The 26,628-nt window shown below is 38.9% G+C and overlaps 1 protein-coding gene across 38 annotated transcripts in view; it reads right to left on the reverse strand.

Moving 5' to 3' along the window:
- Positions 1 to 26,628, reverse strand: part of SRPK2 (SRSF protein kinase 2) — a 287,533-nt gene that overhangs the window by 146,196 nt on the left and 114,709 nt on the right. For 15 of the 38 annotated variants that reach the window (XM_078343103.1, XM_035254048.3, XM_078343097.1 and 12 more), the window contains one exon: positions 24,018 to 24,081. The exons of 20 other annotated variants lie outside the window; for them this stretch is intronic. In XM_078343103.1, coding sequence (XP_078199229.1) covers positions 24,018 to 24,055 — 38 coding nt within the window. In that variant the 5' untranslated portion in view covers positions 24,056 to 24,081. Of the gene's footprint in view, positions 1 to 23,435; positions 23,533 to 24,017; positions 24,263 to 26,628 lie in introns of those variants that run through there. 3 more of the 38 variants (XM_078343104.1, XM_054237382.2, XM_009002613.4) reach the window with 2 other exon arrangements.

Consider the following 26,628-nt stretch of genomic DNA (forward strand, 5'->3'; position numbering starts at 1 on the left):
GTGTGGTGATGCATGCCTGTAATCCCAGCTACTCAGTAGGCTGAGGCAGAAGAATCGCTTGAACCCAGGGGGGAGGAGATTGCAATAAGCCAAGATAGCCCCAACTGCACTCCAGCCTTGGCGACAGAGCAAGGCTCTGTCTCAAAAAAATAAAAAAGAAGCAGCTGGAAATTCATAGGCAGAGGCTGATAAAACTCCAAACTAAAGCAAGTAGTCATTATTAGGTTCTGCAAAATACACAAGAACCTACTCACAGGCAGGTGTGCATGCACGCATGTACACACACAGAGTCCAATCTGAAACAAGCGACAAAAACAATCTAAAGCTTATTCTTGCTAACCTGAAATGAAACATCTATTTTTATCTCATGTGCATTCAAGAGAGGCTCCAGGCTGATCCAAAAGAGCCACTGAACCATGTTCACCATCGAGTCTTGAGGCAACCCAGATCGCCAATCCTTACAGTGACCTCTAGCTTGACTGCAGCTATCAACTGAACATGAGGAATGGAAAGCTACAAAAGCCTAAAGCTTACCACAGAAGCCAGCATTTCAAATATAACTCTACTTCAGCATTTTATTAATTCTGATAGAAGGTGAAGCTAGGGCTCAAAAAGTCAGGATAACTTAACATTCTAATCTTTTTTCTTCTTCTTCTTCTTTTTTTTTTTTTGAGATGGAGTTTCGCTCTTCGCTCTTGTTACCCAGGCTGGAGTGCAATGCAGCGATCTCAGCTCACTACAACCTCCACCTCCTGGGTTCAGGCAATTCTCCTGCCTCAGCCTCTGAGTAGCTGGGACTACAGGCGCGGGCGACCATGCCCAGCTAATTTTTTTTTTTTTTATTTTTAGTAGAGACAGGGTTTTACCATGTTGACCAGGATGGTCTCAATCTCTTGACCTCGTGATCCACCCGCCTCAGCCGCCCAAAGCGCTGGGATTACAGGCGTGAGCCACCGCACCCAGCCTTATTCTTCTTTTTTAGAGACACATTCTCACTCTGTCACTTGGGCTGGGGTGCAGTGGGATGATCCTAACTCACTGTAGACTCCAACTCCTGGGTTCAAGACTCACCTCAGTCTCCAGAGTAGCTGGGACTCCATACCCACTATCATGCCCAGCTAATCTTCCTTTTTTTTCATCTGGGTAGATATATCTCTATGTTGCCCAGCTGCTCTTAAACTCCTGGTTTCAAGCGATCCTCCCCCATCGGCCTCCCAAAGTGCAGGGATTATTTCCATGTGAGCCAACCTAGGTGGCCTACATTCTAATCTTAATTCTCTAAATCTAGATGTTAACACTTCACAGTTGAGGAGCCTGAGATAGGATCAAAGGTGGCAAGATTAAAATTAAAATCCTGAAGTTATTTGTAATCCCAGCACTTTGGGAGGCCAACGCCGGCAGATCACCTGAGGTCAGGAGTTCAAGACTAGCCTGGCCAATACGGTGAAACCCCGCCTCTACTAAAAATACACAAATTAGTCAGGCATGGTGGCACATGCCTTAAACCTGGGAGGCTGAGGTAGCAGGGAGCCAAGATCACACCATTGCGCTCCAGTCTGGGTGGCAGAGTGAGACTCTGTCCAGATTAAAAAAATAAATCCTAAAGTCACATGCCAAGCAATCTTAAATAATGAATGGTAAATTTAGGGCTGTGAAGAAAATTGAGAATTATAATAGACTGAATTTGTAGCAAGACCAAAAAAAATTTAATTTCAGCTACAAAGATGTTATTATCTCAAAACCATAACACATTAATATCTGCAGCTGAGCAGATTATCTAAATTTATATGTGAGAAGTGGTATAAACAAAACTTACCAGTCTAATCCAGAGACCTCTGCCAAGGATTCTGGCTGCTGCTATCAATAAAATGGAAGAGAAAAAGCCAAGGTAACTAAGCTGAAGTCCCAACTCTGCCATTAATAAACTAAGTGTGCCTGCAAGGTTCAGAACTTGTGGGTGTTTCAAACATTGAGTGGGTACTTCTAAAAGGAAAGAGAGCTGCCAGAAAGAAACCCCAAGAGGGCTGAAGAGCTGGCAAGGGAAGTGGGCCCAAGTTCCACCTGCTGGTCAGGAGGCTTTTCCAGACATCCCACTCCCAGCCAACCAAAAACATCATAGTAGCTAGAGACCCCACTGAGTCAATGAGAACACAGAGAGGTTGGGGTAAAAATAGCTGTAAAAAGAAGCATTTGCAAGGCTGTTCAGAAGGCAGTAAAACAAGAAAACACTGTCCAATATTTTCTAATTACAAATACAGGGTCAGGTATGGTGGCTCACACCTGTAATCCCAGCACTTTGGGAGTCGGAGGCTGGTGGATCATCTGAGGTCAGGAGTTCAAGACCAGCCTGGCCAACATGGTGAAACCCCGTCTCTACTAAAAAACACAAAAATTAGCTGGGCATGGTGGCATGTGCCTGTAGTCCCAGCTACTCAGGAGGCTGGGGCAGGAGAATCACTTGAACCAGAGAGGTGGAGGCTGCAGTAAGCTAGGATGGCACCAATGCACTTCAGCATGGGTGACAGAGCAAGACGCCATCTCATGGGGGGAAAAAAACACTTTTTTTTTTTTTTTTAGTACTTCCTGACCAATTGGGAAAGAAATAAAAATATTCAGATAAAATTTGTGTCTATGGGCCAAAGAATGTGCTAGGCACCAGGAACATGGACATGAAACGGTTAAAACTCCTTGTCTCTTAAGCTTGTGGGGTGAAAGGCACTGAGTCTCAGTACAGAGGTCTGGACAGTGCTCTAGGAGGCAGCAGGACCCTCTGCAGTGGAGTGGTAGTAAGGACAGCGTGCAGGAGGCATAGCATCTTCTCAGTGAGGTCCAGGTAGAGGGAAGTACACATTATAAAGGTAAGAAGGGTAAAAGAGCCAGAAAATAGCAGAATAAGTGAGGACTTTAGATGCGGACCACCGGACTATGAATCGCATGTCTTAAGCTACATTAATCAGTGTCTTTTAGGAATATAATCCTGGGGATGATGCAAAGGGCAGAGGAACAGGAAGAGAGGCTAGTGGCAGTCAGGAACAACATTTGAGGGCAAAAAGGAGGAATGACGGAATGAAAGCAGAACGGCAAGTTCTGAGAGCAGATCTGGAGGGGACTTCTGCAAAGGAACCAGTAGGATCTAGTGACCAATTAGATGGAGACTATGGGGGAAAATGAGGAGATAAGTAACTCGGGCTTCGGCATTCAGAAAATACTCTTTTCTCCTCGAGAGACAAGGTCCCTCTCGGTTGACCAGGCTAGAGTGCAGTGGCTATTCACAGGCACAGTCTTAGTGCACTATGGCACTGACTTCCTGGGCTCAAGTGATCCTCCCACCTCAGCTGCCACAGTAGCCACAACCATAGGCATGTACCACCGCACCCAGCTGGAGACTGTTTTAAAAATTAAAAGGCAGAGTGACAAAATTTTAGTGACAGAAAGGTCATCCCCAGTTCACGGCAAGGCAGGGTAAAGCCTGTGGGCCCCACTGTTGTGGACCCTGGCAATTAAGAAGTAGCATGAGGAGGAAGCCTGGCGGAGAGATGATAATGGCTCTAGCAGTTGCTGCAAAAAGAGAAGCTGGAAGGTTACAAACACACTTCAGCAAAAATCCTATTTGCTGGGGTAAGATTAGGGAACTTAATGCTATTCTTACACAGACATCACAACATTTCTTGTTGCCTTCTATTTTCTTTTAAAGATTATTTATAATATTCATTTAAACACACAGAAAGTTACATACAGTGTAATTTCCCCAGAGCCCCTCAGGACAGCCATAAACCAAAAGGATTATTTATTCCCTTCTCCCTCACCCAGCAACCACACTTTACAAAAAGAAACTGAATGAAGCACAGATTAGCCATATGATCGATCTTTCAGTATGGTCAGGAAAGATTAGACAAGATAATGAGTTTGGTTTAGAGCCAGTTAAATTTGAGATGTCGACAGACATTTAGGTAGTGATATAAAGTAGACAGCTGGACATACACATCTGTAGTTCAGAATACAGAGCTACAGATATAAATTTGGTAGTCGCCAGCCCACAAATGGTATTAACACCATGGAAACAGATGAGATCATCTTCAGAGAGAACGCAGATGAGAAGAGCAACAGATCTATGACAGTGACCTTGAGGAAGGACCAACATTTAGATAAAACCAACAAACTGAGAGGTACTGCTTTTGGTTCAACTTCTATCTACTTCTTCACTAATCAAAGACAGAAACCTTTTCTATTAAAGTATGTATGTATACATATATATTTTTTTTCAGTGCCAAATACTCTTTTTTTCTTTTAAGATGGAGTCTCGCTCTTGTTGCCCAGGCTGGAGTGCAATGGTGTGATCTCAGCTCAACACAACCTCCACCCTCCTGGGTTCAAGCGATTCTCCTGCCTCAGCCTCCTGAGTAGCTGCAATTACAGGCATGAGACACCACACCCAGCTAATTTTGTATTTTTAGTAGTGATCGGATTTCTCCATGTTGATCAGGCAGGTCTCCAACTCCAGACCTCAGGTAATCTACCCACCTTGGCCTCCCAAAGTGCTAGAATTACAGGTGTGAGCCACTGCACCTGGCCACCAAATACTTTTGAGTACTGAAAATAATCAACTATAAATTTTAACAATTTCAGTAAGTTGCCAACAGTTAGTGACAGCAATCTTTCACTTTCCCTGAACTGTTAGGGAGAAAAGGATTCCACATGACTGACATTTCCCAAAAAATGAAGCTCTTCCCTTTTTATGAATGGTTCATAGCTCAAATTCTTCTGAGAACCAGGCAGGTGAGCGTGAAGCACTAAGATTCAGACAGTAAATGTTGGCTGCTAGTTCTCCTTGAGTGGCCCTGTGGCTCCTAAGAGCATTGAAATATACTCTTTTGTAAGACAAAAATGGAGGGCCCTGTTACTTGCAGGACCATGTGAACTAGAAATCAAAACCATGCTTCCATGGGCTTCTTAATTACTACACAAGGCTGCATGTTAACAAATCTTCTTATTTTTATTCTCTCCAAGGTCTTTTCTCCTGCTATTAGCCATTTTTCTCTACATATGAAGTCCTCATAAACTCCGTGTTGTAAAAGGCGGTAATTTTTAAAATGATCAGTTCTGTGTCTTCAGGTAAGTTATCTCACAGCCTCAGTTTTTCATCTATAAAACAGAGATGATAATATTGCTATGAGGACTAACTGAAAGCCTGTTGAAGAAGGCTTAGCACTCAGGGCAGGTGAGGTCCTTAATGAAGGATGAGAAAGAGGGCAAGAGAAAGTAAGAAAATGATAACGTCCTTTAAGTACATCACTGATTATCGAAGTGCCAATAATGCCTACAAAACTACAAATAACACTTGAGTGCCATACACACCAAAACACACACACACACAGAAGTTAAACCTTTCCTTGATTTGTAATTTTATCGTTCAACGTTTTTAACTATTAACTGAATGAAATATAACAATTTAATGGTACCTCACAAAATGTGTCATTAAAATGAAGACTTTTAATTCTTGGTATTTTAATTGACTGTATCAACAACCTTTTATTAACAAAAAAAAGGTTTTTTATTTTTATAGCAATGGGATCTCACTATGTTGTCTAGGCTCATTTTGAACTCCTGGGCTTAAGTGATCCTTTTGCCTTGGCCTCCCAACGTACTAGGATTAAGGGCGTGAGCTGTCATGCTTAGCCTTAACAATCTTTTAAATCATCTCCTGAAATGGCTGCTACTACTTAAAGGAAGCAAATTTCATAGTCCTAAAAAGTCAGAGACACATTTATATTTAACAATCAGTCCCCTTGCCTAAGAAATCACACAGTTCTCTTCAGATAGAAAAGACGTGAGCCAAGCGTGGTGGCGTAAGTAATTCCAAAACTTTAGGAGGCCGACGAAAGAAGACTGAGTCCAGAGAGCACATAGCGAGATCCTATCTTCACAAAAATTTAAAAAAAAAACACAGTCAGGCATGGCGGTGTGCACCTATAGTCTCATCTACTTGGGAGGCTGATGTGGGAGAATCATTTGAGCTCAGGGGTTGAAGCTGCAGTGACCTATGATGCTAGCACTCACTACATTCCAGACTGACAGAGCAAGATCCCACCTCTTAAAAAAAAAAAAAAGATTTGAAACTAAAAATCCAAAGGTTAAAACAAGCTGGTCTAGAAGAGGGTAAAAAATAGGGCAACTGACAATTCTGTTCACATGTGCTAATTGTATTTGTTCTACGTGATGACCAAGGACAAGACATCTCATCTCTCAGCCTTCTTGAAGCATATAAATTGAAATGACTAGAGGCGACACATGAAGAGCACATCCTCTTATACATATCTGCAACCTGATGCAGGCCACCTTGTACATACAGACAATGGGCATTTTTGTGGTTCAGACATTATACTCTGAGGCACAGGGGTTTAGAGCTGCAAAACATAGCTTTGAGACCATCTCTAGTATTAACTGGTATATGACATTCTTAAGTCATAAACTTACCGGTTTTCTTATCTACAAAGTGAGAATAAAGCCACTAGACTATATATCTACAAGAATTTTTTAAAGAATTAAATAGTGAACAGGAAAATGCTCTGTGAAATGAAAGGCATGTAAGCTATTTCTTCCCTGACTAAAACACAGCTAAAAGAGCAGTACTAGTATAATTTAAATAATCATTCTTGGTTTTCTTAAAGAACAAAAAAACTGGTTAAATTCCTTTGTACTAAGTTCCCAGACTCCAAATGCCTCAATTTCAAATATTGGAAGTTATCAGCTTATAAAATCTAGAATTTTAGTTATAGCAATTCACCATTTTGGGCATCAGTTTTTCTTTCTAATGTATAAAACAAGGGTGGAAGATGGCCCAGATGTTCTCTTCTTACTATCATGTTTTTTTCATTCCATTCATCACACTATACATACCTGGTTAAAAAAAATCAAGCAATAATAGTTAAATGCTTTTGATTAGCAAATAAAAAACATTAATCATTCATAAATGAACTTTTAACTTCCATAACTTCAACTATACTAAAGTTACGGAAAAAATAATTCTCATATGTAGTGATTCCTCCTAATAATCTTTTCTTAAGCATATGACCTAGATAGAATGAGGATGAACATAAGACATGTAAATCTTGTTCTCATATGAGCTCTTGTTGCCCATGTGCCTATCAAAGCATGACCATTTCATTGAGCTAAGTGTTATTCTAGTGTTTAAAAATCCACTACTTTGGCCAAGCAGAGTGGCTCATGCCTGTAATCCCAGCACTTTTGAAACCCAAGGCAGGCATACCACCTGAAGTCAGGAGTTCAAGACCAACCTGGCCAAAATCATGAAACCCCTTCTCTACTAAAAACTCAAAAAATCAGCCGGGAATGGTAGCAGCACCTGTAATCTCAGCTACTCAGGAGGCTGAGGCAGGAGAATCACTTGAACCTGGGAGACAGAGGTTATAGTGAGCCAAGATGGTGCCACAGCACTTCAGCCTGAGCGACAAGAGCAAAACTCTGTCTCAAACAACAACAACAACAACAAAAACACTACTGTGTACCACATGCCCTTACATGCAAACAATGCAAGAAAAAAAACCTGATGCGTTGCATTACTGGAGAAAAGTCAGCTGTGTTGGACTTCAGAGAGCATGTCGTCAGTCACTATAATTTCACAGTTGGAGATATATAGATTGTCCCTTACATGCATGCAAGATATGCCACTGAATCCTAATAGGAATTTTAAACTTCAAAATTACAAAATGTACCAAATTACAGCATGGAATTAAATGGAGCCTTGTTTCTCAAAAAAGTTAACTTCAGTAGCTCCACTTTTAAGACATTTAAAGAAGGAGAATATTTTTAAGAAAATGCTTGATTTGTAGTGATCTAAACCCTCTTCTACAAATTAATCGTGAATATCTGGCCCAAAGAATCAGAAAAGCTTTAATGGTCCCCATAAAACCAGTAATTCCATTAAACAGATGAACCACTTTACTACTATGAAAATCAGCTCATTTTTTTTTTTTTCTCACCAGTTGTTAAACCTTTTCTAGCAACTTGGGAAAAGACAAGGGGCTACTGCCAAGCCAAGTGTAAGCTGCCACTAAAAACACGGCTAATACTAGGGCATCAACAGCAACAGAAGCTACTCAGGGGTACGTGGCAGTGGAGGAATGAAATGAGGATGAAATGCACACTACACAACTCATTACACCCAAACACAATTTCTTCATTTGTCTACTTTGAAATAAATACTTGCATCTATGTTGAAATGGAATGAGGACAACACCACAGCAATAAATGCATCAATAAACCTTTTCCTTCAACAAAAGGCCCCCCCAAGAAACTGACAGTCCTAAACTGAGGGAAACCTCACATGTAAAAGATGTTTCTTATATCATAGGCAGCCAAGGATTTCTCTACAGAAGTCTTTCATTTATTCAAACACAGACTGTCAAGTTATAACTGATGGATAACCAGCAAGAAAAAAGGCAAGCTTTTTATTTTCTTTTCATTTTTTAGAGACACGGTCTCACTATGTTGCCCAGGCTAGTTTTGAACTCCTGGACTCAAGAGATACTCCTGCTTCAGCCTCCCAAAGTGCTGGGATTACTGGTGTGAGCCACTATACCCAGCGACAAGCATTTTTAATGGGAAAGACTGGGCTGATCAACAACAACAAGAACTCTTTCACAACTCTAAGCTTAATCTCACCAGACTTCCTTTTCAATAAAAGAATATAACAACACCTACATCCCTTAACTGTAAACCTTCCTCAGCTCTGCATTAAACAGAGGCTTCTCCTACAGGCTAAAGATTATCCTGGTCCCAGGAAAAAGGTGTCCTTTTTGCATCTTGAGTCCAGAGTAGTTTAATAACCACGAGTAATCACCATGTGGGGGTGTGTCTGGTGAAGGGTACAAGAATTGAAATTGAATCCAAATTTGAGGGGTATTTTTTTAACCTCTAGCTAACACTGAATGGCAAGAACAAACTCAGGTTAAATTCTGTGTTGTGGCTATGGGGGTGCAGGGCGGGGAGCCAAATACCATAAACTATAATTTCTTTACTTACCTCTATCTCTTTTATCAGACTACACAGAGTTGGAAATTCATCTATATGATTTTATCTTTCCCTTTAAACTAAACATTTAAGAAACTACACTCCTTTTGCCTTAAAAAGACTGCTTTATGTTAGAACATTAAAAAGAGGACATAACATTTTGTAAGTAATATGATGGCAGATAATTGAACATTTTTCTCCTTAAATGATGACAGAAAACTAAGCAGCTCCTTTTAAAAAAACACACGCTCAAAATAACTTTATACAAGGACAAATAATTGAGTGCGGTTTTCTTTAAATTACTAATTTGAGTTACAGTAAAGGAAATAAACTCTTTTACCTGTAAAATATAATAGTGTCAAGATCGAAAGGGCAAAAGAAAAAAAAGGAATAGGGCGGAGCTTATGAAACAAAGGGGAAAAGGAAGCATTCATCTAAGAACAAAAGAGCAATAAAGGAAATAATATTCATTTCTAAATAAAAAAAAAGAAAGGTTAAAATAACAGTTCACTGGCATTCTTATCTGAAAAGAAAAAGGTGAGTGGTTTTTGAATTTTAAAATTAGGTAAAATTAAAAATGTAATCCTTCAATCATACTGGCCACATTTCAAATGCTCATAGGCTTTATTAATATTATAGACTGTTCCATCAGTGGAAGACAGACTACTCAGAAAGTCTACTTGGGCAGCACTGGCCTAAAGTACTGTAAATGATTTATATGAATGATACTTTAGGTATCCATTCAGTTAAGGATTTCTGCAACAAACTGTTGATACAAAATGATGAGGAAACATTTCAAATTATTACCTTTTTTTTCTTTTGTTTTGAAACTGAGTCTCCCTCTATCACCCAGCCTGGAGCGCAGAGGCCTGATCTCAGCTCACTGCAACCCCCATCTCCCAGGTTCAGGCAATTCTCATGTCTCAGCCTCTTGAGTAGCTGGGACTACAGGCGGGCACTACCACATCCAGCTAATTTTTGTATTTTTAGTAGAGATGAGGTTTTGTAATGTTGGCTAGGCTGGTCTGAAATACCTGACCTCAGGTGATCTGCCCGCCTGGGCCTCCCAAACTGCTGGGATTATAGGCATGAGCCACCACACTGGGCCACCTGTTTTTAGAAAGAAGTACCTCTACCTATGGTAATCCATTTTGATGTTTAATGCCCCCAGTGTCAAGGAATTCATCCACCCTCTGTCACTCATTGTAAATGCTGCCATAATATTTCCAACTGTTTCCAGAACAGATGAATAACATCTTGCTGCAAAGTCTACAGCAAATCTTATAGCCTTCCATTCTAGGGGGAAAAATGTACTTCTTTAGATTTTCTTTAGAAGACCTTACTTTATGCCCACAGGGAAATGTACATATATTATCTATAAACATCCTTGCTAAAACCTTTCAATGGCTCTTGGTAAACTTCAGTATAAAACTCAAAGACCTTTCATTGTCACCTGGTCACTATAAGCCCCTCTCATCTATTTTCCCATCCTCTCCTCCATCTCTTTCCCCACTTATGGAAGTATGTAGAGTTTCAACATGGTGCCACAATGTTTCATTTCACCCTGATTTCTCAGATGCTGTTTCCTCAGCTTCGAATACTATTTTGACTAGATTCCAGTCATCCTTAGACTATACAGAGAGCATGCCCCTGTCCTCCGCAAAAGTAAATGAAATTCCAGAAAGAAAAATGAAAAGGTCTTGACCAAAAAGTTGATTAAATTTTAGAACTGTCTTAGAAGTGGAACAAAATTAAGTAGTAATTTTACTGTAGTACAACAAAATTAAGTCACTGAAAATGTATTGAGCAAACAACCACAAGGCCTGGTTGAAAAAGTAAGGTTAGAGGATATTAATTCCTGTACATCTTTATTTAAAACAAAAAACAAGGCCAGGCACAGTGGCTCACAACCGTAATCCCAGCACTTTGGAGCCCAAGGCTCCTTGATCACAAGGTCAGGAGTTCGAGACTAGCCTGGACAATATGGTGAAACCCAGTCTCTACTAAAAATACAAAAATTAGCTGGGCATGGAGGCAGGCACCTGTAGTCTCAGCTACTCAGGAGGCTGAGGCAGGAGAATAGCTTGAACCCAGGAGGCGGAGGTTGCAGTGAGCTGACGTCTCGCAAAAGCACTCCAACCTGGGTGACAGAGCGAGACTCTGTCACACACACACACACACACACACACACACGCACACGCACACACACGAAAGTCAATCAGCCAACCATCTGTGTTTAATGTTTTGTCATCTGTTGTGAGAGGGCTGAATCACATAACTTCTTGAAATCCTTACAAAACTTAGACTCATTAGCATAAATAGAATACCCAAATTTTTTTCTCATTGACTATATCACTTAACTGCTAACTTTTTATCAATGACACATTAGGTACACTTTAGGTGTTTCATAAATGCTTGACTGAATATAAAAATCTATTAATAAATGTTTTATCTTGCTACAGTTGATTATACTGATCTCACTTTCACTTACACATACCCAATGAACACGAAAACTACCACAATAATATTTAACTTTACTAGAGAAAAGACCTAAAGGGCAGAGATTGGTAAGTCAACACTGTCTAGAATATTGTTCAATGTCATCTACACAACTTCCAAAAAGAGGCTATTTTGAGAATTTCAAGTAAGGGTGCAATTTAAAAGGTCCTCTTATACACTGCCAACGACAGTGCAAACATATAACTTTCTGAAAAGCAATTCAATACTACTTTATCAAGAGTCTTACAAATTGGCTTCACAAGTTATTCCATTTCTGAGATCAAGATTCAAATAATAAAATTATGCACATCCATCCATATCATGAACTCAGCTCTATACAGCCTTTATAAATGATACTATAAAAAATATGCTGTAGAAGATTATTCAACAGCATAAGAAAAACTGCATATGTTAAGTGTAAAATGCCAGTTCAAAAATCATTTCTCAGTATGATACTGGATTGTACGGTTGGTGATAATGTTATCGTTAAAATACATCTGTTTGATTTTGGGGTTTTTTATTTGTTTGTTTTTTGGTTTTAATTGAGACAGAGTCTTGTTCTGTTGCCCAGGCTGCTGGAGTGCAGTGACCAGATCTTGGCTCACAGCAGCCTCTGCCTCCGCCTCCTGGATTCAAATAATTCTCCTGCCTCGGCCTCCCAAGTATCTTAGATTACAGGTGTGCACCACCACGCCCGGCTAATTTTTGTTTGTTTGTTTTTTTTTAGTAGAGATGGGGTTTCACCATGTTGGCCAGGCTGGTCTTCAACTCCTGACTTTAGGTGATCCGCTGGCCTCTGCCTCCCAAAGTGCTAGGATTACAGGCGTGAGCTTCCGTGCGTGGCCCATCTGCTTGTTTTTTATAGATCATAGACTAAAACAAAAAAATAGCCAGAAAATATTAATCATGGTAACTGAACTTCGATGATTAAGAGCTCAGTGCTTTATCATCCTTTTATCTGAAATTTATAAAATAAATAAGCACTTGTTTTAAGATGTGGAAAAAGTTACCTAAAATAATTAAGTTAAAGGAAAAGGTTTGGTTCTACTGGGGAAACTAGTGTTGTTTGTCCTTAAAGATAAAAAAGAGCAATGTTAATTTCTTAGTGTGGCTGTCAAGAAGCTTAAAGCCAATTTTGCTAGTCACCTTTACTAGCTGCACAGCAAATACCCGTATCTGGGTGTGCATCTGACTATGCTCCATCATAACCTTCTACTGTAACCTGCACTTTCTCTGACCCCTTTTTTTCTACTGCAGTACAGGTAGTTGTCAAACTAGTCTCAGTATCTTTCCTGGGGGGAAGGTAGGTGACGGAGGAAAAAGACAGATGGAAAAAAAAGGAAAAGGGAAAGGCAGGGGAAAATGAGGTAGCAGTTTTGAAAACAGAACAGTATTCTATCTCCATCATCTTCAGATTACTTATATAGCTTAAGTTCTACCATAGTGGGTACGTAAATATTTACAGAACAAATCAATAATATCCAATTTGAGAAATATACATCTAGACTGGACACGGTGGTGCATGCCTGTAATCCCAGCACTTTAGGAGGCTAAGGCAGTCAGATCACCTGAGGTCAGGAGTTCAAAGACCAGCCTTGCCAACATGGTGAAACCCTGACTCTACTAAAAATACAAAAATTAGCCAAGCACAGTAGTGGGTGCCTATAATCCCAGCTACTCAGGAGGCTGAGGCAAGAGACCTACTTCAACCTGGGAGGCAGAAGTTGCAATGAGTCGAAATTGCAGCACTGTACTCCAGCTTGGGTGACAGTGTGACTGCCTCAAATTTAAAAAAAAAAAAAGAAAGAAAGAGAAAAACCCACATCTGTGTCAGGGCTCTTCCTATTCCACAGAGTTTTAATACCTTATTTAAGTATGTAATGTTACTTTAGTATGACCATCAGAGCAGTGATCAGTGTGTGGCATACCTGAAATGTCAGAAAACTCGAGATACATCCATAAGAATCAACATAATTTTATTTCCATTATTTCAATCTACAGCTAGTGCTTAGTACTCACAGGGTTAAAAAAATTCCTTACAGGCCAGTGCGGTGGCTCACACCTGTAATTGCTGCACTTTGGGAGGCCAAGTCGGGTGGATCACATGAGGCTGGGAGTTGGAGACCAGCCTGACCAACGTGAGGAAGACAGCCTGACCTGTCTCTACTAAAAATATAAAATTAGCCAGGCCTGCAGGAGGGTATCTGTAATCCCAGCTACTTGTGGGGCTGAGGCAGGAGAATCGCTTGAACCTGGGAGGTGGAGGTTTCAGTGAGCCAAGATCTTGCCATTGCACTTCAGCCTGGGCAACAAGAACAAAACTCCATCTCCAAAAAAAGAAAAAAAAAAAATCCCTTACAGTAAGCCTGCACAAGTCTGTGGCTCATAAATTAAGAACCAATGTGCTACAGCACAGAAGTAAAATATTTACGATAGGCTGAATCTAAAGAGTAGATACTCTTTTTTGTTTTAAAGGAAAGAAGAAAAGAAAGAGAAAAAAAGGAGTGAAGGAGAGGAAGAAAAAGAGGGAGAGAAAATGGGAATATTGCTTTATTCTAAAAAATGGGTATTAATGGCCGATCAATATTTTGTGTATTTAAAGTGAAGAATGTATATTTTGTGCATTTAAAATGGAGAGCTCTATAAATATTTATTAAGTTTACTTGTTCCGGATCTGAGTTCAAGTCCTGGTTGTCCTCATCAATCTTCTGTCTCGTTGAGTCTAAATCTCTTTATGGGTCTTATGTATCTGGGTGTTAGGATCGTTAGCTCTTATTGTTGCATTGATCCTTTTACCACTATATCTTTGTTACTTTGAAATCTATTTTATCAGATGCGAGAAGTGCAACTCCTGCTTTTTATTTATTTATTTATTTATTTTTGCTCTCCATTTGGTTGGTAAATCTTTCTCCATCCCTTTGAGTCTCTGGATGTGAAATGGGTCTGGATGTAGCATACCATTAGGTTTTGGCTGTATTTTTTGATTGGGGGATTTAGTCGACTTAAATTTAGGGTTACTGCCATTTGATGTTAACTGGCTATTTTTTGTATATTTATTATTTTGATGTTAACTAAAATTTTTTGTCAAGACAGGGGTCTTGGTAGGTTGCTTGGGCTGGTTTTGAACTCCTGGTCTCAAGCAATCCTACCACATTGGCCTCCCAAAGCAGTGGTCAGGATTATAGTTGTGAGCCACTGTGCTCAGCAAAATGAAGAGATTTGACATAAAAATCCAAATGTTCAACTTGTCCTAAAAAAAAATCAGAAGAGCCGGCAAAACCTGCCCTGTATTTCTACATGGCAGCAATCAGCAAGAAAGCTGATCAGCAGCCACCTCTAGAAGGTATCATGGTCTCCAGCTTCTGTACGCCCCACTGGGCTGCTGTCACTCATTAGACCTATTCTTGGTAGGCAACTGTGAGTGTAACCTCTTTACCATACCTCTGATCTTTTAAAGTAAGTTTCCCAGAAATGCAATTATTAGTTATGTGCAATTCTTTTTAAGTAATGCCAAAGGATGCTCACTGTAGTCTTGTCCATGAGAGTGCTTAGCACTTAATGTCCAAGAAATAGAACAAGTAATGCCAGCAGCCAGCCACCCATGAATGTATCTTCCATGCAAGTTTTGTATACCAATATTCTGTACAAATCCTACATTTCTGTGGTTCCCCAATTTCCAAATTGCACTAAGTGGCTAGTGCAGAGCAGCTGCTGAAAATGTTGAGGGGATGGATAACAAATATAATCTACTAACGTTAGTCTTAATTTCTTCCAGCCCCAGTACATAAAAGAATGTTACAAAAGGAATCTGCCCTATGATTGTTAAAAGTAGAGTTTTTATTGCTGCTATTGCTACTATAATAGCTGCTCACATTTGTTCAGAACCTCCCTGATAAATGCATCATAATCTACACTGCTGGAAGAGAAGAGGATCTCCAAGAGAAGAGGAAGTGCCACTCCCGGCATGCAAAATGATCTTAGGTGATATTTGAAACCTGGTATTGAATTACACTGAATCACATACTGAGGAAGTTACTCCTTTTCCAAGGTTCTTTTAATCTATCTGGGTGTATAAGAGAACAAGTCTCACTTTGGTGCTAACACATATTTATGTTCCTTTATGACACTTGCCAATTTAACTTCCCTTGTAAACAGAGAGAGCATATGGCTCAGGCTTGGAGCCTTTATCAGACAACAGAATCTAGACAGGATTTAACAGTAATTGTTTTTTAAGGCAAACGATATCTGTTCTCCATTTCTGGAAAAGATAAAAACATTCCTTTTTAAAGAAAAATAAGCTTTAAAAAGCATTAAAGGGCTGGGCACGGTGGCTCACGCCTATAGTCCCAGCAATTTGGGAGGCTGAGGCGGGTAGATCACAAGGTCAAGAGATCGAGACCATCCTGGTCAACAGGGTGAAACCCCGTCTCTACTAAATATACAAAAATTGGCTGGGCATGGTGGCGCACGCCCATAGTCACAGCTACTCAGGAGGCTGAGGCAGGAGAATTGCTTGAACCCAAGAGGCAGAGGTTGCAGTGAGCCGAGATCGCGCCATTGCACTCCAGCCTGGGTAACAAGAGCGAAACTCCGTCTTAAAAAAAAAAAAAAGGCATTAAAATATTTGATATTTACTTTACCAAATTTAAAAATAAGAAAGCATGACATTAGGCCAGATGCAATGGCTCATGCCTATAATCCCAGTACTTTGGTAGGTCGAGGCCAGTGGACCACCTGAGGTCAGGAGTTCAAGAGAAGCCTGACCAATATGATAAAACCCTATCTCTACTTAAAATACAAAAATTAGCCAGGTATGGTAGCATGAGCCTGTAATCCCAGCTACTAGGGAGGCTGAGGCAGGAGAATCGCTTGAACCCAGAGGCGGAGGTTGCAGTGGGCCAAGATGGTGCCACTGCACTCCAGCCTGGACATCAAGACAGAAACTCCGTCTCAAAAAAACAAACAGAAACCATGATATTAAGTAAAAGAGAGTACAGTGTGAAGTGCAAATGTGACCCCCCCCCCAAAAAAAACCACCAAGGTGATACACAAAGTACTAATATTTGGGATATAAATGACTATGATTTGATGTTGCCATTTTGGCGCAGAGATGGAAAGTGTCCAAATTTAATTTCCATTGTGTGTTAAATGTAAAATAAATAACAACAGACTATGTACTTTTATGGTGATAAAAAACCTAATATCTGTAATCTTGACAGTTTTTAAGTTAACAAAATTAGCTTATGATTATTTATTAATCTATGCCAATATCATAGAAAGAAAGGCCTCCCCATAGCAAGAAAGTCTTTCTATAAAGCTCATACTTTGTAAGCTGCAAATGAACATTACTTGTTTTGTTGACATTTTGTGATGAAAACACTTCTATATATAAGATCATAAGGTGGGGTTAACAGTGAGTAAGCCAGTAAGTAGACCAAATGTCACTGGTACTCCCCACCGTCAAACAGCAGCTGTGACAAATGCTACAAAGGAGAAGTACATGGTCCTGTAATTTGATACAGGCAAGGCTTCCTTCAGGCAGGAGGGATGGGAACAGGAAAACAGCAAGGACATGACCATAGGAAGAGACATATGAGACAAGGCTGGAGAGAGAGATGAGGACAGAGAACAGAGGTGATCACTGACCCAGATATGGAGTCTACCTTACTCCCAAGCACAAGGGGAAGACACTTGAAAGGTTTTAAACACAGAATGACCTACCTGGTCAGATTTGTGTTCTGAAAGGTTTGCTCTGGCTGTAATGTAAGCAACCCTCCAGAGAAGCATCAGAAAACAGACAGAATCAAAGTTAAATTGATCACAAAATAATGTAGAAACTACTATGTCTAGACCAAATAAATAATGGCCAACAGAAAAGCAGATAACAGCACTGTCCAGTCTTTTACCAGAAACTAACATTACACTTTTATTTAGGTATATGATATATAAATTTTAGAGACTAGGAACAGCTTAAAACTTACCACTTCATAAGCTCTCAAAAAATGTCATCATTTCTTGGTCAGACTTAAGGAGGCCTACCTACCTCAAGGGCTTTAAGTAAAGAGGACTGGAGTTCTAGGGAGTGGTTCCAAGGGGGACAGCTACACATCAAAAACTGCGGCTTTGGTTTACATTCCCCAGCTCCCAAACCAAGCATCTTCTTTATATATTTTACATGATACTTTCTATTAAGGTTTGATGGAAGAAAAGTTCTACTACTGAAGCCAAGTCTGAAAACTAATGTTATACCCACAGCCTCTAGTACCCAATTACAAGATTATAAACAGTCTGTGGGAAAGCAGTGCCTCTGATGACAACACCTTAGGGTCACTTACTGGTCTGTGCTTCTAATTCTGTTTTCCCTCATGAACACTCATGTTCAGAAATACTCCAGTTGCTGCTTCTAATCCTCCTCAAAATGGTGCAAACTCTGGGTAACACTGGTAGAGCTACCAGAATGCTAACACAGAAACAGGAAAGGAGTAAAGTAGGGAAAGGGAAGAAAAGGAAAAAAATATATACAATATCAAGTTAAAAGAAACTAGAGTATACACAGTTGGTGGAAGTATAGATAGGTATATTCACTTAGGAAAACTGACAATACCCACTAAAACTCAGCAACTGCACCCCTAGGAATATATTCAACAAATCCATACACACTTCATTAATCCAAAGACATGGATGGAAATGCTCACAGCAGGCCGGATGTGGTGGCTCACGTCTGTAATCCTAACACGTAGGGAGGCTGAGGCAGGTGGATCACCTGAGGTCAGGAGTTCAAGACCAGCCTGGCCAACATGGCGAAACTCCATCTCTACTAAAAATATAAAAATTAGCTGGGTGGTGGCACGGGCCTATAATCCCAGCTACTCCAGAGGCTGAAGCAGAAGAATCGCTTGAACCCAGGAGGTGGAGGCTGCAGTGAGCTGAGATCACTCCACCTCACTCCAGCCTGGGTCAAAGAGCGAAACTCCGACAAGAAAGAAAAGAAAAGAAAGACCGAAAGTAAGAAATGTTCATAGCAGCACTATTCCTAATAACCACAAACCGTAAGTCTCCCAAATGCTCATTACTAGAATGAATAAACTAAGGCATATTAATGAATACTGTACAGACATGAGACTGAATCAATTACAACTACATACAACAACATGGACGAACTTCACATAGATAACACTGGAAAGAAAACAGATGAAAGGCATTTCCAGGGGTTTCCGTTTATATAATGTTCAAAAACAGATACAACTGAATTGCCATATGCAAAAAAAAAACTCACTCTTTACCTTAATACTAAAATCCCCAATGAATCACAGACTTAAATATTAAGATCCTAAAACTCCTAAAAATCAATCTAGCAGAAAATATTAGTGACCCCAGGCTTGGCAAAGATTTCTTAGGCACCACACACACACACACACACACACACACACACTCCCTGAAAAAAATTCAGTAAACTATCTTTCATAAAGATCTATGATCTGTGTACTATCCCATATGTGTATATTCAATAAAAATACTAATAAAAATTAAATAAGGAATGAGTGATGAGAAAATAACACAATCAGCCACTATATCATCTCATTCTATCATTCAGGAATAAGAACCTATCTACAAGGAGAGAAAGAAAGCCAACAGTGACAGAGCAGGGGTTGGAAAAGGGAAAAATAGTTATCAACAAATGTTTGTCCTAGTCTTTGGGCAGCAAAGGAAGAAGGAAGTGAAAACCGTGAATAAAGAACCTTTGGTTTTCCTCCTATAACTGCTCTTAGTCCACCACACATCATAAAATCAAATCAAAGACAACTTGGTCCAGGATCCTTTTCCACAGAATGACCTTTACTTCTCTCTCTCTTCATCTGGTACCTTCCTCACTTTTAAATTTTCTCCCTTCCATTCTCCTCATTTTTCCAGGTATATCTTTTTGCTCTCCACATCCACACATCACTATATATCATTTTCACCTTTGCATATGAGGCATCAAAATAAGAAAGTAACAATTAAATTATAAACACAAAAACAGCCTGGGTTTCTCATGGATTTGAAATGCCCTTATATTGCAGAAAGGACAACACACAATCTTTATCAATTCTCACCAATCCTTTTTATTCAGTATTGGTAGAATGTAGGCCACAGCATAAATATGACTATGACACTTTCTCCCACTCCATTTCCCTCCTTTCTTGAACAAGACAGCTAGCAATTTGTAAATTCAGTATTTGCTAGCTAACTGGAATATTAAGGATCTAGGATAGGACTTCTCATCTACTGAGGTACAAGTATATAGACCCCCTTTAAACAAACTAAAATACATTAAGAAACCCACAAATGTGCAAAAAGAAATTATCCTTTTTGTATCTGTTCTCCCTGAGAAAATGCAAACCTATATAGTACTATTATTAATTTTTAGTTCATTGTGAACTTTATTAATTAAAACAACATTCACTCACACTTAACAATAGCAGTCTCAGTGTGAATGCAGTCTCAGCTTCTCAGATCTCCTCATCCCACAAACTTCTCAGATCTCCTCATCCCACAAACTCCTCAGCCCTCCTTGGGTTCACTCTAGACAGACTGGGAATCATAGTTCTGACTACCCTGGGCTCCACTTTCTTTACTGATTAACAAATGTACAATTTTGTTACATGAGTTCCCTGAAGAAATAGCAATAAAGTTTGACAAAAATGATAGTACAGCAAAGTACCTTCTGTTCACCCAGGATTCTTCTGGGATGATTTGATTTCTCCTAATAGCCATTCCCTCTCCATAAAGCACACATATCCCTTTCCTCTCTCTCTCTTTCTCCCCCCTCTCTCCACCTATAAAGCACTCAGAACTGGTATCTAGACTATTTAATAAATTCTTACAGTCAGTCTTCCATATTCATGGGTTCTAAATCCACAGATCCAACCAACTACAGATGAAAAATATTTGGGATATAAAACAATAAAAAAACAAAATATAACAATAATACAAATTTTTTAACAACTATTTACAGTGTTTTCATTGTATTAGGTACTGCAAGCAATGTTTTAAAATATATGGGCAAAAGTACACAGGTTATACGCAAATACTATACCATTTTATATGAAGGACTTGAGCATCTGTGGATTTTGATAACTATGGGGTTCCTGGAATCAATTCCCCTTAACACCAAGGGACAACTGAACTACACCTTTTTAGCTCTTATTTTCTTCCTTCCACTTTATTACTACTACTACTCTCCCACACAGACATTACCCCATAAATCCCAGAAGTGCTCTAGCTAAGAAAGGACAAAATGAAGAAACAAGAACTTGAAAATCTAGTTTTTTCCATCAGATACTCACATTTATTACTGTAAATAGGAGTAAACAAGACAGTGAAAATATGCCTAACACCAACTCTATTATATTCAAGATGAATTCATTCATTCATTCAACAGGCACTCAAAAAAAGGAAAATACTTGTAGTAGGATTTACTCCTAAAATCTCCAGAGGGTACTGTCTTGCAGCAAATGTTTTCCTCTTAACTGACTGTTACATACGTCATTTTTTATTCATCATTAGGCACTTTAAAAAAAAATCATTCAATAGAATTCCCTGCTCTTGATTTTTAAAAGGGGTATGCGGAACTTTTTTTTCTCTCTTCAAAACACAAAACCAAAAAATAAACTTTTTGTAACCCTGATAGTTTTGGTCTTAAGAGTCAGCCATTCAGAACAAAAGTACTCCCTAACTCTCCTGACAAGATGGCATTCTACATACCTCTAATATTCCATTAAAGGTAAAAACATAATTTTAGATTTCAAGGTGGTACTGACATCTATTAGGATAACATATTTTCCAATTCAGCCCCCCAAACAACCTTTAAATTCTTTATAATTTTTACTTCAAATCATATTTGTATTTTTCAATTAAAGACTCAAGATTCTACAAAAATAAACTGGGTTGTTTTGCTTTTCCCATTTTACAAAACTGAACAAAAATAATTCAACTAATACTAAACTCTTGCAAGACTAGCAATTATTTTAGAAGGATAAAAATGAGATAAAAAATTACTAGAAATAATCACATCAGAGTTTTCGTATTTATATTTTGTATTTAGAGGTACCTTTCTCTACCCAGTTTTCTGAATTATCAAAAGATCGTTCTATACTGCAGCAACAAAATCAGTTGTGATGAACAGTAACTTCTGGTTTGCTTACAGTCAAGCAGCGTCTCCCCTCTCTAAAGAAAGAAGCCAGATTTCTTCATCCTTTCTACCAGTAGATAGAAGGGAACACTGACTATATGCAAATTTCAAATATCACTAAGATTTAAAGCACCATGCATCAAACCATTAACTTTGATTTTTTTTTTTTAAGTGAAAGCAAAAACTCTTGAAATGTAGCTGGACTGGTGAACAGGAATTAAAGAATGTAATGATAATGCTACATGAAACTATAAGGTATTAAATTCCTGGACAGAATATGGTGTTACAAGCCATAAATTCTTTTTAAACTTTAGAGTCTTATTTTTCAAATTTTTCCAAACAAATTAAAAAGACAAACGATTTGACTGTGTATTACTGTATGACTTTTAATTAAAAAGTGAAGGACAGTACCTCCTAGTTTTAATATATCTACGTTAATAAAACAAATTCTATGTTTGCTAAGTGCTGTCTGACTTATAAACTACATTTATCAACCATTAAGTCAGGATATAGCACAATGGCCATGAAATAATAATCCATAAATTAAGCAATCTCTGGTAAAACTGTGTATGAAGTTATCATAAGCAACAGTGACTGATTTCTAAACTTTAAAATCATAACCACACGCATCCTCCCTTTCCTTCAAATAACCACAAGAGTGTAGGTACATATATAAATAAATAAAATCACCGAAATATCTTAGAATATCTTTTCTTACAGAATGTATTTTAACCAGAAAACCTCACCCACTCCTATACTGTTTCTCAATAATATTTACATCCACTCTGTCCAACCCTCAATTTATCAGTAAAGAATTCATGATACTTCAAAAAGCTAATGTAATTATTACTGTCATCTCATTAAGTGTGCTCTTCCTAGTACCAAACTCTAACATTACAGTTGACGCCTAGCTTGTTCACTATGCACACCACCCTCTTCTCCCCTTCCCATCACCACCATTTTACTGGCAGAATATTCACAAGGCTGAAGACTTTCTTATCTCAGCAAACAGAAGGCTTCAGATGGCTAGCCACAAACCAGAAGTTAGAAGCCACACAAAAATCAACACTACCAGTCCTAAAAATTTCTACTTTCAGTCTCTAACAAAAGCAGTAACATCATTTTTATTTGTGATGCCCTAAGTTATAGCCAGAAGCTTTTTACCTGATTATACTAATAAATCCATTTAAAATGATACTTTTGTATCAGATCATGTCCTTCATATACTAGCATACTTTAATTAAATCCATTTAACCATGGTAGGTTCTTCAACTCATTTTTTCTTGTATTTTTCCTGTATCATTCCTTAACTAACACATTAACACATTATTTCTCCATAATATTTTTCTAAATATTACATCTATGCACAAAAAAGATAACCCTGCAAACTAACGCTAGGAAAGATAAATTAACATATGCCTTAAGTATAAAATATCAGTATTAAGTGTAACCTATTAGGTAACCAAGAGAAAAGATAACCATCAACTGCATGCCCAAGAACCTCAATTTAAGACATTATGTAGTATACACAATTTTGGTAAACAGAACTGAACACAATATTTGCATAACAAAATGGGCAACTATAGCCTGATTTCTCACTTCAGATTAAAATATCTTAATTCTTTTTATAAGACAAAATAGTCATTTTAATGAAATATCTCTTTACAGGTATAATCATATGATTGACAGATAAAATAATTGCTTTAAAAATACTTCTGAGTCATTTTGTCCTTACCTGCAGGCATGAACCATTACTGCATGCAGTGACTGTTCCATTTCCTAGCACAGACTTGAAGAAGCATCATATCTCTCTTTCAGAATGTGACTAATCTGTGGGTTTGCAATTCCTAAGCTATTTACAAATGGCACTCCCTTACCACATAAGAATACTTATTCCAACCAAAAATCAAGTATTTTTAACCTACATTTTACAAATAACCTTTGTAATTCTGTAGAGCAGCAACTTCAAAATACAGGAAGAAAACCTCACAGTATTTTCTTTTAAAAAAGCAAGAATTTTTGTTTGTTAGCTCAATTATTTTTTAAAGCCTTCAACAGCTGTCACACATGAACCAGCAGTCTGCTGTGTTATGGTGTGCATGCTGCAGCTGATTAGGCGTCACTATTTTTCTTAAAAATCAATTACCCTTTGCAAAAGCAGAACAGCTTGCCCAAATATATATCTTCAATACAGCACAATACCAGCATGCAGGACAATACGTTATATAGCAAACTTGACAAGGAAAAAAAATATGTCCTGGTTTGTTTCTTAGCAATGCTACACCATTAATTGTTCATGCAAGAGATGTAGCTGTACCTTTCTGAAGAGGACGACTTCTCAGAGTTAACTGACATCAGCAGCTCAATCTTCTGCTTGATTTCTGGAAAAATCAGAAAATATTCACAACCAAGATTGCCTGCCCTTGCTTTCAAGCCTTATATCAAGAGATTTTTCTTCTGTAATCCCTTTTGTTCAGAATGAGGCCACAAGATTCGCAGTACTTCTCTTAGGACTGAGATTCAATGGTGCTATAAAGGGAAAAAGCTCCAGAGGCATCAGGCCTTGCTAAACTATGCACATGACTGTTTATGAAAGCAGGAAGTACCATTTCTTTAAAGCAGAGGGGTGTTTTCTTTTTTAAGGTAGAACTAGCATGGCTCCACAAGATGATTTTCAATTCAGCAAAATAAAATACAAACAAGAAATGCTAACATCTGAATTCAATATACTAGGAAATTTGAGAAGCCAGGGTAATCACCTTACAGGCTATAATAAACAGATATGCAACCCTTGGCTGTTTCTATTTCACTGGCCCTAAAAAATATGGCTCAGTGAATCATTTTTGTCACTTAAGAATGAAATATTAAGGCAGAACCTGAATTTACAGATTTCAAAATGTTTAACCTTTGTTTTAATTTCCTGATTGTGTTTAATTAAATACACATTTAATATCTAGTGTGCCTAACTCCTCTAGAAAGAGACTTCATATTTTATACCTTAATTTTCCCCTCCTCCTTCGCAGTACATTACAAGTGAACAGCAACACCCATTTACCGAGCAGAGATAATATACTTGTCCTTTTAGGAAAGGATTGACAATAAACATCTACAACAGGAATGTAAACACCATTTCAACTTAATTAGAAGATAATTGCTATACTGATTTGGAAGGGAAATAACAGAGTAAAAGGGAAGGATGGAAAAGAAAAAGAAAGAACCTAACTCGTTTCCTTTAAAGTACGTAATTTTAAGTTAATAAAAACGACATAGTCTTATTACCCAGACTATTTCGTGTATAAAGCTGTTTTTCTGCCCCTAACAAGTATTTCCAACTGGATTCTTTAAAGTGTGCTCTCATAATAAAAAGTTCACATATTAAAAATAAAATAGTGACACGAAAATGCTATCAACAGTATCAGGATTTCAAAAACAGACTTCAATAGTTCAGTGTGTGTGTGGTTTTTTTTTTTTAGCAGTAAAGCAAATTTTAATTTTTTTTATGTTGACTGGAATATGAGAAGATGTAAAGGAAAATTAGTTGCATTAAAGAAACAATGGAACTGTACAGAATATCTTCTCAATGTTGTTAAAATAGGAGTTTTCCCCAAATTTTTAAGCTTATAACTTCAATTAATGAGCATTATAAACCCAGCATGAATAGCTGATGAGAGAGCAGAATCTACCACAGGCTGTCGCCCACCTGCCTAGCCGTGGGGAGAGCTCAGAGCACAGCGCCTACAGCTGGGGTGATGCTGAGACTCACCTTGAGGATCTGGCACGTGGTGCCACAGTGAGCCCTCAGCAGTGTCCCTCCCTCCCCTCATTTTGGAAGGAGCATAGTGTTGGAGCTCCAGCTCTGCCTTGGATTTAGGAACAGTCTCCTCTGACTGCTTGAGGGGTGTTTTTGTCTAAGATCGACACACTGTCCCCCAGGCTGGAGTGCAGTGATGCAATCTCAGCTCACTGCAACCTCCGCCTCCCGGGTTCAAGGGATTCTCCATCTCAGTCTCCCCAGTAGCTAGGACTACAGGCACATGCCACCACGACCAGCTAATTTTTTTGTATTTTTAGTAGAGACAGGGTTTTCACCATGTTAACCAGGATGGTATCAATCTCCTGACCTCATGATCCACTCACCTCTGCCTTAAAGTGTAGGATTATAGGCATGAGCCACTGCCCCTAGCCTCCTCTGCCTTTTTTTTGGGGGGGGGGGGGGGAACAGAGTCTCGTTCTGTAGCAAGGCTGGAGTGCAGTGGCGCTCTATCTCGACTCACTGCACCCTCCACCTCCTGGGTACAAACGATTCTCTTGCCTCAGCCTTCCGAGTAGCTAGGATTACAGGCACATGCCACCATGCCCAGCTAAGTTTTGTATTTTTAATAGAGGGGATTTCATCATGTTGGCCAGGATGGTCTTGATCTCCTGACCTCGTGATCCGTCCACCTCTGCCTCCCAAAGTGCTGGGATTGCAGGCGTGAGCCACTGTGCCTGACCTCTGCCATTTTTAATAGCCATATGACCTTGGGGAAATTACTTAAAACTCTTGAAAGCCTCCTCTTCTGTAAAATGGGGATAATAATGTCTATCTGAAAGGCTGTGATGAAGATTTAATGAAATAACCCATGACAGTAGTAGTATTGTGCCTGGCATGTGGTGAGCCCCTCCCTGCCTATTGCTATGTAGTGCCTAGCAAAAGATAGTCATCTCTCAATAAATATTTACTGAATGAATTAATGAAGGATTCAAGGCCTGTCTGATGTCAAATGGTTTCTCCATAGTTTAAATCCACCTCCTCCTCCTTATCAACCTCAACATTCCCCTTCTTATCACTGTAATGTTACTGTAGGTGGGAACTTCACTTTAATCTGTATCTCAGCTTCCATTTCTAGAGAACTGTGCTCCATGTATGAACTCGCTGTTTCAAAAAA

The sequence above is a fragment of the Callithrix jacchus genome, chromosome 11 (genome assembly GCF_049354715.1).
Source record: "Callithrix jacchus isolate 240 chromosome 11, calJac240_pri, whole genome shotgun sequence".
Lineage (NCBI taxonomy): Eukaryota > Metazoa > Chordata > Mammalia > Primates > Cebidae > Callithrix > Callithrix jacchus.